Source organism: Hippocampus bargibanti, linkage group LG04, assembly GCF_051943395.1.
Source record: "Hippocampus bargibanti isolate YZ-2025 linkage group LG04, ASM5194339v1, whole genome shotgun sequence".
Classification (NCBI taxonomy): Eukaryota; Metazoa; Chordata; class Actinopteri; order Syngnathiformes; family Syngnathidae; genus Hippocampus; species Hippocampus bargibanti.
In genome coordinates, this window is record NC_142737.1 from 9,360,868 (window position 1) to 9,372,755 (window position 11,888).

The 11,888-nt window shown below is 40.9% G+C and overlaps 1 protein-coding gene across 2 annotated transcripts in view; it reads right to left on the minus strand.

The window, feature by feature from the left end:
* The window catches only part of efna5b (ephrin A5b), a 114,350-nt gene extending 102,672 nt beyond the window's left edge, over positions 1 to 11,678 (minus strand). For both annotated transcript variants that reach the window (XM_088993874.1, XM_088993873.1), the window contains exon 1: positions 10,889 to 11,678. In XM_088993874.1, coding sequence (XP_088850000.1) covers positions 10,889 to 11,013 — 125 coding nt within the window. In that variant the 5' untranslated portion in view covers positions 11,014 to 11,678. The remainder of the gene's footprint in view (positions 1 to 10,888) is intronic.
* Between the last annotated feature and the right edge of the window lie 210 nt (positions 11,679 to 11,888).

Consider the following 11,888-nt stretch of genomic DNA (forward strand, 5'->3'; position numbering starts at 1 on the left):
AAGGCTGGAAATGGGATTCATCACACATTCCGGGCATCAGCCGTTTTCCCTCTCGGTTTGAAGTGGGGGACAAAATTACCACAGGAGAACATCATCCGCCGCACATAAACAATGAATGACAATTACGCATACAACTTCAGGAAACTGGAAAATATATATATAATGGCATTCTAGGACGAAGGGCTGGTGGAGAATGTAGTCAAACATTTGAGAATTAATGAAAGCGAGTGTTTATGCTGTTTTGTGAAAGCATTGAGTGACATTTTGGACGCTATCAACTGGACGGCACGAGGAAAGAATCAAACAACCAAAATGCAGCAAGAGGAACATGATATCAAAATATACCGTGTTTTATAAGGTGCACCCAATTTAATTTTCTTAAAAAGATGACGCTGCGCCTTATACGCAGATTCGCCTTATATGTGAACTAATATTGAGCCACAACAGGTCTGGCAACTACTGTCGACACTCACCGACTCCATTTTCCCCTGTAGAAGAAGTAGTAACCACAGCCTCTACTGTGGTGCCGAATCATGTGGTGAGCCTTATATTTGGAAAACTTGTATATACGTATTTATATACATGGATTATATTTTGAAAACTTTTCATTTATTGAAGGTGGGCCTTATATATGGAAAAAGTTCAAAAATACACCATTCATTGGGGCTGCGCCTTATACTCTGGTGCACTTAATACACCAGAAAATATGGTAATTTTTTTTATGTACTTTTTTTTGACAGAAGTAGCCCTTCATAGGGCAAGGAATTAGATTTGACAATTCTGAGCTTGAATCCAAACATGCATGCCTCACCACGAGGCAATGGAACAATGATCTTTCTTTGAGCCAATCAGGTATGAAAAAAATAATAATATCCATCCATCAATTTTTTGCAGCATTTATAGGCATTAGTGCCTATCCTGCAGAGGTGGGGTACACCCTCGCACACATAAGTGTCCGAAGGGGGTCAGGAATCATTTGACTGTGAGGTAGACATGCTTACCGCTAGCCAACAGAGCTGCCTAGTAATGATACAAAAAAAAAAAAGAAAAAGAAATTATTTTGAAAATAATATTGTATTACAAAGTCAACACCGTCATAATATTATGACAAATGTATGGCAGGTATTACATGGATATATTGTACAGTTCCACTCCATTTGTGGCTTTCATCTCAGATTTTTTTATGCGCCTTATATATGAAAAATGTTTACAAATACACAATTCATTGGGGGTGCACCTTATACTTTGGTGCACCTTATACATACGGGAATGTCGCAAAGTATTCCCGATTAGGTTCACCCTGTTCGAATTATAACCGGATATAATTAGCCCCATGATTTGTCACGATGACTCTCTAACAAGTCCGTTGATAACCTTCACTTGAAGACACACTTTTGGGGACAAAAAACAGTTGACTGTTATTGCGCCAGTCAGTCTCGTCAGGTGATATATTTAAATATATAGTGCTTTGGCGCCAAGCCATCCATTAAGGCGCTACATTACACATCTTGTGATATATGCATTTTAGAGGCAAACGCAAGGACACAATGTGATGTGACACAGCGACGGTAAAGCAAGATGCAACTATTGCCACACCGCTGCCCCCCCTTACCACCCACCATTACCACCCCCGCCGTAAACATAAGGCACGTGAGAAGGAAACAAAGCTAAGGGTCCGAACCTGAGGGGGCTAAATCCCATCCGTCTCTGCAGAAAATAACCCCGGGGTTACTAACCAGAGACGAACGAACGACACCTCCACTGGGGAAGGAAGTGGAGTCTCCTACCCCCGAGGGACCGCCGCCACCTCAAACTCGTCCAACCTTTGTCACTACGAGGGAGGCAGCCAAAGACATGCATCTTTAAATCTTGCCAAGGACAGACAAGGATGGAAGCGGAGGGAGGATGGATACGGCTGGTTGCAAATGAGGGGAAGCTGCCACCTCTCTCCCCCGTTCTCTCCATTCAAGTTGGCCTCCTCACCCGCAGCTACTACAAGCGTCTCCCCCTCATGTCTGTCATGTTGACTTCACTCTTGTCCTGCCATCTATTTTTTCCCCACTCCTCCAAAAGGTTACTACAACTTCGGCTCTCGGTTTCCCTTCGCCATTTACTTCGCTCCCCAGCCTCTGCTCCCTTTTTCTGCCTCTATTTAAAGTGCATGCATTACTTTCGGCCCATGTAAAGTGGACAGGGAGGGCAGAACAATGGTCGCCTTTCAGTTGAACGGCCCAGCTTTGGTGATGGAGGTTGTGGGGCGACGTTGGCTGCTTGTCGTTTTCTCTAGGCAAGAAGGCAAAGGCAGCAGGCTGATTGTTGGCCAGGAATAATTTAGTAGTGTTTCTATCAAAATAAATCAATAAATAAATACATACATACATAAATAAGATATAAATCAATAAATAAATACATACATAAGCACCTTCATTATTCCAAAACTGCTATTACATAAAAAAAGAGACTAATTTCATACACATTAAATTAATTATGGATAGAAGTCTCGTTATATCGATATCGGTTATATCGATAGTACTGCTTATTACGATACTATTTCTATGAACGCAAGGAGAAAATTTACATGCCGCAGGATCGGATATATCGATAGTCTGGTTATATCGATATTTTTTCCGACTCCCGAGAATATCGATGTAACGAGACTTTACTGTAGATTATTTTAATTAAATTATTAGCTCATAAATTGATTCATTGCCATTCACACATTTTTTCGGGATTTGACAATATGACAGAGCGCCATTTCCAAATTTGTTCATTTTGTTTTGTTTTTTTGGGTGCCAATAAAGCACACACAAGCGGGCGGCATTTCCCTTTTTTCCATGTTAGCGCTTTGTTCCATCTTCAGCTGTTGTTAAAGCCCTATATAAACTAATATGTATGTGTTGCATTGTGTTTTGGGCAGCCGCCCTATTTCAAGCTCATATAACTCCAGACCCATATAATTTAAGAATTAACTCTTTTTTTCTGATGAAAGAAGATAGTCTAAGGTTTCTTAGGCTGCATTGAATGTTTATGTAGTCCTAAAACTCAATATTCTGTGGGTCTTGGAATTCGAGTGACAATGACAAAAATCCTGGCATTGGAGTGGACACATTTTTGCACGCCTGGCAGTGAATGAGTTAATATATTAATCACTAGAGTGAGTTATGTAAGTGTAATATAATTCGAATCTATTTCCTGATTATTTGTCACTACAAGAGGCATAGGTGGATTTCTGTCATTTCTGTAGTAGATGTGGTTGGCAAAAGGATTTCAGACATTATATGAACAGCTTATTTTCACAAGTATGAATTTGCATAGTCGCAATTCTGTTATTTTATGAATGTATTTAGTTATTTGTTTTCATTCCCCTGCAAGGCAAAGTGCCCATGCCAATATACTCAATTTTCAAATGTTATCTTACGGCAATTTTATAGTGCCAATGTGAGAAACGGTAAATAGTCTACTTGACTCCTGAAAGCGCCACATAAAAGTGTGTTGTCGGACTGTTTCCCAGCCGGTCAAGACGAATAAGCACACGAATCATTTACAACCCGGCTGAAAGCCATCAATTAGGTCTTTATTCGCGAGCTGGAGATGTGTTCCCTTGTGGGATCTATTCTCCACACTGTGGTCCAGCTAGAAAAACATCCAGTCACTACCCACCCCCAAACCTCACCGCTCCTGAACCCCCTAAGTTAAATAAGGAACATTTTGCAGAAAGGTTTGCATGCAGCTAAACATGACCAAATATATTTCCGTGGAAAATAAGGTTGGCCTTATATAAAAAATAAATAAAATAAAATAAAATAAAATAAAATAAAATAAAATAAAATAAAATAAAATAAATGAAATCCTGAAGTCATTTGGGCCTTTTACAAGCGGGAGTGGCTCCTATAAAGCCAAAGAAAGTCGGAGAGTAAATAAATTGAACAAGGTCAAATCATCTAGAGCAAAAAAGGGCTGGTTGAAACCGGCAGATGGATTTAAAACTGTGCACATGAACGGGGTATAAGAGGAGAAGTCCCAGCGAGGCTCCCTCAGCAGCACCGCTCTCTGGTCAGCGGTGATAGCTCAACCAAGCGTTACTGCACGGAACAGCTGCTTCTGGGCCACCATCTTACAGGGCAGAGAAGCCCCAGAATGAATACGGCAGCGCCATTTTCCCAGCGTCATCTACAAGATTCCCGGAACAGCGTTTTTGGTTCTTATCAGAACTGACAGCAACTCTGTCAATTAAAAACAATCTGGATGGAGTTTGATTAAATTACTTTTTTCTGCCTCCCATGCATCCATGCGCAGCCAGGTCTGTTTTGCTAATATTGACAGACACATTCAAATCCACTTCAGAGCAAAAACACAACACTTGAAGTGGCTTCACCCAAAGCGGCAAATTCACTCAAGTAAAGACAAAGTAACCGTGCGGCACTTTGTGCGCCATTGATGTTTTTTTGAAAGCAACGCGAGCCAGTCGACGATGCAAAACAGGCAAGAAACTTAACTCAAGTGACTCACAGCCAAAGAAAATTGTTCGAGTAAAAAGATCTCACTTTGGACATTAAGTTGCCGAATAAGCCAATTAATTCCTCGCAATGGTTCCAAGTTCTTTACGAAAGGTCTGAATACAAGACAGATTGTTCCACTGATAGCGGCATTTCAGCACTCCATCTGACCTTGGAGCGATTACTGTGAAAACAAAAACCTGAGCATTAAGATCTGAGTCCCAGTCAAGGGAGAAGGGAACGTGAGAGCGAAACGAGTCTGCCTGCTATTAAATGCCGTCCATATTTTTCAATTTAAGATGACATGCCACTCCAGAGAAAAGAGCTCTTAAAATGAGAGACATGTAGCCAGGTTCCGTATAACGTAGAATATAAAGTCACTCCGCAGTCACAACATTCCATACACCTGCACCAACTAATGAGGACAGATACAAGAATTCTTCCTTTTACAACCATAACAGCCACTAAAACAGTTTTGTCAGAGCCAAAACGTTAAATTGTACTCTCTCCTCCCGCATTCAGATAAATCAACAGTCACAGAGGAATTGAGGGGAATGTATAAATAAATGTGAATTTTTTACATAAAAAGCGGTGGTGGGGTGGGGGAAAATAATGAAACCGTGTGATTTTCACAGAGCGGTGGTCACTTGAACATGTTTGTCATTGTGGTTAAAGCGGTGTAAAAACAGCTTGTATGCTAATAGCGGGATGAAGACTAATTAGCTTCAAAATATTAGAAGCACTTCTGAATATTGCTCACCGAGGAATTTTGACTCACTGCCAAAATATCACCCAAAAAAAATTTAAATCTTGTGTAATGGGTTGTGAATTTTGTTTTTCTTTTTGTGTTTTCCTTGAAAAATGACTCCGCTAAAGATCCTACAGCGCTAACGATATTTTTTAATTGTCTCCTGTGAAAATATGAATACCGCCGAGCATTGATGTTTATAAAAAGGCAGCATAATTCAGTTTAAAATTGCAAGCTACCTTTACTTGAATATGGTTACATATCTTGTTTCACGCCTGACCAACAATATTTCTTCAGTGTGCAGTGTAGCGGCTCCACGAGGGTCACGGCCAAAAAAGTCCTCGGCTCTCCACCGCCGCCACACGCCGAAAGAGCAGCTGCTCTGCCAAGCACATTGACTCCACATTGACTGCTGCCTGCCGGCCTCATTTTCTTGTTTGAAAGAAGAAAAAAAATCAAAGCTAAATGGAAAGTGCATTTACAGGTCTGTTGAGAAAACACAATGTGACATCTAAACCTTGACCAAACTAAGAAATAAAAAAAACAAAACGTTTTCTTCTCATTTAAATCATTCCCCCCCTCGTGAACATTATTTTCTGTTTTTCTGCCTCCTCCTCCTCGTGAGCGCACTCTGTCGCCTCCACTTTTGGACCTCGCAGCTCAAGTCAGAGCTGGTAGCTGCCGGTCCCGTAGGCGAAAGAAAGACTGCGGAGTAGGGGGTCATTACTGAGAACTAATCTGTCCTCAGACACAGGAAAATACATGATAGATCGGCATATTTGAATTATTTACCAGTCACCAGTAAAATACATGATAGATCAGCATATTTTGTCAAAATCAGTCATTCGTGCAATATAAGCTAGTCAACTGGAGTTAAAAAAAACAACAACAATGTCATCATTACCGTCAAATAATAAAATACCACAAAATCATGTTAGTTTTCAGTTCCCATGTGGCCCCCCACAAGTCCGCACAAGCAGTTACGGTGTGCGACGGGTAACAAGAAGCCCAAAGGAGAGTGTTAACATGAATCCATTTGTTTAGGAAACCGGCCTTTACTATTTGCAAAACACAAAACCGCAGGCTGAAACAGAAAAAAAACTGAATACATAAAAAGGAATGTTCTTCAAAACATACATATGCTGTCTAGGGTATTGGTAAAATGGACTAAAAAAAGTATGTTTTACAATTTATGAACACTGCTACAATGTGAGTACTTTCACACGGTTTCGAGAAGAAAACATGACATGACCGGTGCAAATTCAGTTTCCAGACATTTTCATCCTTGATATTTGTTCACGCTGATATCATGTCACCACTTGGCGCTCAGCCAATTTTCGCACACACCGTTTTTCAACAATTTACACTGAATTGCTGAATGATCATGTTAAACTGTTTTTGAGTGCCGCTGCTACTGCTAGTGTTAATTGGTTTCTTTGATTTTTTTATGCTGACTAGGTTAATACATTTTTTTAATCCTCAAAATGAACAAGTCAGACTCTTCTGAGATAGTTTGCAATGAACACTGGCTAAACTTTGGTCAAAGCAATATTCCACATATTCAGTTTTTTTTAAACATTGATATGCTTAATTTCTTTCATACACTCCAGGGAACTTAATCAATTCATTGATTTCATCGGTCAACAGTAAATCTTAAATCAGAGATTGATGTGTGTGTATTTATGGGTATTTTGAAGCTAGTTACAAAAGATTATTGAACTTTTTTGAACATATCTCTTTTGGATATCGCTTCATGTTTTCAGAAAAAAAAATCAATCTGGTGCAGAACCTAACCCTTTTTTCCTAAATATGACCACATACATCATAATATTAAAGATTATATTATTGTTAGTCATTGTAGTAGTTGTCCTAGTAGTATGAAAACTTGGGAGTGCTAAAGAAAATAATAGGATATTCAGGATGAGCACAAAAAAATAAAAGACACATCAATAAAAGATTGAGTGGAATTTCTAACAAAAAACTGCAGTAATTTTGTCGTTTTTCATAGACACTGGAACGCAGGGAATGCTGAGAAATGTGTACTTTAGTGTATTTTTACACACCAAAAACATTTTATTTAGAACAAAATCTTTATTATAACGACACCAAAAATTAACAACATATGCTGGCTGACAACAAAAAAAAGTCATCAATCAATTCCACACATTGACAGAATTCGTAACGACCAATGAATCGATTCTTCAATCGACCTAAAAAAGGTACCTTTTCTGAATATTGACATCTAAAATCATTTTAAATTATTGATTAAAATCAGATTTTAGTCCAAAATCTTTAGTGCATTTTGTTTATAAATCGGAAAAACTAAGACTTCATGATTCCTTCACATTACCGCCACCTTGTGCTTAGTCCATCTTTCCCACATTCATTGAACTATGTCACGGACAACACAAAATAATTACGAAAATAATTAAGAACAAAATAATTACGAAAATGCCAAAAACCACTTCCTCCTTACTTTTATTTATTGTACGCAGCAAACAATTTGCAACTCAAAAACAACTTGCATCGTCAAAACCGTATCATCTGTCATAAATAACACCTTCAAACATTTTGCACTTCCCGTCCTGTGACCTCCCAGAGTCCTTATGACCTCTTACAGAGGAACTCAGGAAATATCGAAGTATAATCATCTGTGTTCAAGCGCCCGGACAAGGAGATAGAGAGGCGACAAGGGAAGAAGGCTTAGTGCGCCATGTCGCAGAAGAAAGGGCACTAGTCTGTCCTCTCATTCGAATAAATACTCACAAGCAAAGGCAGCCGGCTGAATGGCAGAGGACAAACGTCGCCCGAGAGAAACGTCTCTTTATTTAGAAGACGTTTCAAGCTGAATGAACCCTGCGAGGACACCTATTAAGACTTCTCCAAACACTCCTCGACTCGCCAGAACGCAAAATGAAGGCAGAAGATAAATGGAGAGGCAGTCGTAATGACAAAGTGAAGTTTGTAAAGTTGCCTTTAAGTTCTTGGACTTGGTAGACAAAGATGGATTGAAGCCAAGCAAACAGGCAGGAAATCCCCTCAGCCTTCGATTGCCAAACACTTGCAGTGATCGAAAAGTATGTTGAAGAAATTCAAACCTGCGTAACCTTTTTTTTCTTAAAAGCCAAAAACTCCCAAAAATCACTGAAGCAACTGCGCGCCCACGTTACACATCCACTCAATAAATGTTTGCAAGAAATAAATCTTATTTGGATTGGACTAATAGTTCCAGGTCTGGGTACAATATTCTTTACTGTGTGTTGTAGAATTCTAGTTTACGTGTTTTATTTAATAAATTGAAATATTTTGCACCAATACATTATAATTGTGAGGTCATTGTGATCGCACTGGAAACATAAATATGTAGAAATTAGGTGGCTTTCTGCCCGGTGATGAAGTTGGAGCGTAGGATGACACATTAGGACACGATATGTCCAACTTGGGCATCATAAATCAGAAACCAAAGAGATTTTTAGACAAACCAAACACATTTGGGGTGATTAATTCCCTCAAGCTAGTCATTTTCCAGCCGGGAGAATCTGCGGTTTTGGCAAGTGGAAAAACGAATGGCGGATAAATGGTTCCTTCTCCAAGAGTTAGCCTGAAATGATGCCAGCTTTACACTTTTCAAGTCACCTGCTGTATCATTTAGGACGCCTTGCTTCATTACAATGGTCCGCGGCGAACTCCCAGAGAGACTGGATCACTTTTCCGTGTGCAGAGCTGACACCGAAATTGATCGGAATAGCCTCAAGAACCAAAAGCGAGAGCAGCTTTTAACAATTAGGGCACAGAAGGATGACTTAGATGTTTGTCAGTTAGCCTCATCAACAGGACAAGTTTCGTTATAGGCAGTTTGCATGACCTGGAGGGACGAGTCAAACAAACTAAGCTAATTTCCATATGAACCCACCCTCGATCGGTATTAGCAACCTTAACAAGATCTTCAAAATGAACACACACGATAAAAATAACCTGTTTCCTTCCTTGAGGCAAAACGTCGGCTTAAGAGGACCAACAAGAGGACCAACAGTGCTCAAAGCACAGCTTGACTTTAAACTGTACGCATCATAAAAAAGCCAAACATGAACCCAGCTCGGTGCAAACTTCTCATATTCCGCTCCTCTCGATGTTAGCAACTTTTACTTCAATTTGGTACAATGAGCTGAAAGTGGGAAAACCTGTTGGCACATCTGGAAAAAATCAAGTTAACAGAGCGTCCAGTCGAGTCAAAACTTTCTCGCTGAAGAAAAGAGAGAAAACAAAATACAATCCAGTGAATGGATGTCCATCAACGGCAGGAATCCAGGTCAAAATTACGGTGAGAGGAAAATAAAGTCAATAACGGCAGGTCGACTCAGCGACCGCAACCCGCCGTCAAGCGCAAGGATATCAACGACAAGATCTACACAAGCCGTTTGTAAACGTGACCACTAAACGGCTGCAACAAATGACCCTCGTCTTCACAAACTTCAAATGCCAATCCAGCAAATATTTAAAGAAATGTGACAAAATTCCATCTATAAAAAGGTGTTTTTTTTCTTACTCAACAAATATTTATTTCCAGTTGGGTGACAATAAATCTCCTGGAAGTGTTTTAAATGAACAAGCCTGAGAGAAAGCTTCTCAGGCGGACTCCAGAAAGGGAAACGCCTGATGAAGAAATACAACATGGCTGGCTCAATAGAAAAATAGTCATGGTCTCTCAAACTTCTAAATTTTGAACTTGAGCCTCCCTTCGTTCCAGGGATCGGCTGTGAGTCTTTTACATTTAGGCTTGAGAAAGATCTGGCTGTTGTTTTTAGAGTTAAGAAAAAAACTTTTTGTTCTGAGGCAGTGTTAAATTTCGGACTTGCATTCATTCATCACCGGTGTGTCAAAAGAAGGCCAAAATGTGGAATGTAGCTTTGTGTGCAAAGGTTTATACAGTAAAAGTTATGACAAAAGTTATACAAGTTTGTGGTTTCATCTAGGTATTGGAAGAATCAAGTTTGTGGTTTTGTACCGGGAATGCAGTTGAATAGGTTATAGCACCAGTAAGCATTTTTTTTAAATGCACAGGAGAAACATCAAAACCGTAAACTTTTCTTTCTCTAAATTGTTCCACACGTTTGTGTGATTTTTTTCAAGGATAAGATTAATAAATGTGCTAACAATGATTTTTATATTTTTAATTAAATTTAACTCACCGGTGATATGGGGAAAGCAACAATTTAAAAAAAACTCACAATGGAGAATGGACGATGGATAACAGCAGAAATTACAATCTAATTATATTGCTTTTAAAATCGAGCAAGATTTGATTTTGAGATCCTGCTCAGTTTTATCTCCAATTAAAGTGGGGACAACGAAACTTTTCCCCTTTATTGTTGACAAAAGTTCCATGTCGTGTCGTGTTAATGGAATCTAACAAAGACACCGACGCCCCTGTATTTGACTCTCGCCGCTTCTTTTGCTCAAAATTTCCTCGCATGGTTTGAACGGAAAATTGTCACGATTTTGTCCACGCAACAACCTGCAGCGGCGACACTGCGGAGAGATAACTCCCCCACCCTCACCCCACGAAGCCGCCCTGCTTGCCCTGCCGGTCAGCAAGCCGAAGCGGGGTCCGCCCAAGGAAGACGTCGAGGCGACGGTGACTTACTTGGCGTTTGTCCGATTCCAGAAGACGGCGTAGCGGTCAGCCACCACTTTGGAACTGGGCTCTTGGCTAAAAACACACATCCACAGCACCAGGCAGACGGCGAGGATCATTTCCACTTGCAGCATCACTACGGTAAAAGTTGGCCACGTATTCCTCGTCGTTGTTGTGGCGGCAGGTGAGGGGATCTCATTCACGGTCGCTCGGTTCGGCCCGGTCCAATGCGGCGCGTGTCCCTCGGAGCTGGGGATATCTGTCCCCCACCTCCGCCCTTTCTTGTGTTGGATCTTGACGGGGTTGCGTCAACAAGGTGAGTGACGACGAGGGCACCCTTGGGTGCTTGGGGACAACTCAGTCACGCGCACACACATACACACACCCACGCCAAAAAATGATCACAGGAGAGAGACGGCCAAGTCAGAAATCCAGGTAGTCCACACAACTTTTGTCACTTCGCGTATGGTAAGGGAGAGGAGGCTTGAAGACCAGATCAATCAATCCAAATGACAAGTCAAACGAAGGGAGGGGGGTCTCCTCTGGTTTGTGTCGATGTCCGGCTTGAGGAGCTTGAGTCAAGGGGAGACACTTGTTTAGGTGCGCATCTCGCCCATTCCTCTTCATAAATGAGCCATTTTACGAAAACCAAAGCAATTGCAGCGAGTCCCACGCGCGTGACTTGTGTGGCTCTTCTTCGTGTCTGTATCCAGGTGTGTGAGTTTGCGATTCGGATGCGTGTGTGTGTATGTGTGTGTCCGAGAGCCTCGGGAGCGTGTGCGCTACGTCCAGCAGCTCAAGAAGCGACTGAAAGAGTGGCTTTGCTTTACTGCGCTGCCATTGGCTGTCGGTTTTTTTGGCCACGCCCATTCATTTCACCCACCTCCCTTCCACTTCCTCTCCCCACGGCGCCTCCTCAAATCCAACATTAAATTCAATTACACGGCGCTACATACAGTCCAACATTATTGAAATTGAGATTGTACTAAGAGATGCCTCTACTCCTAAA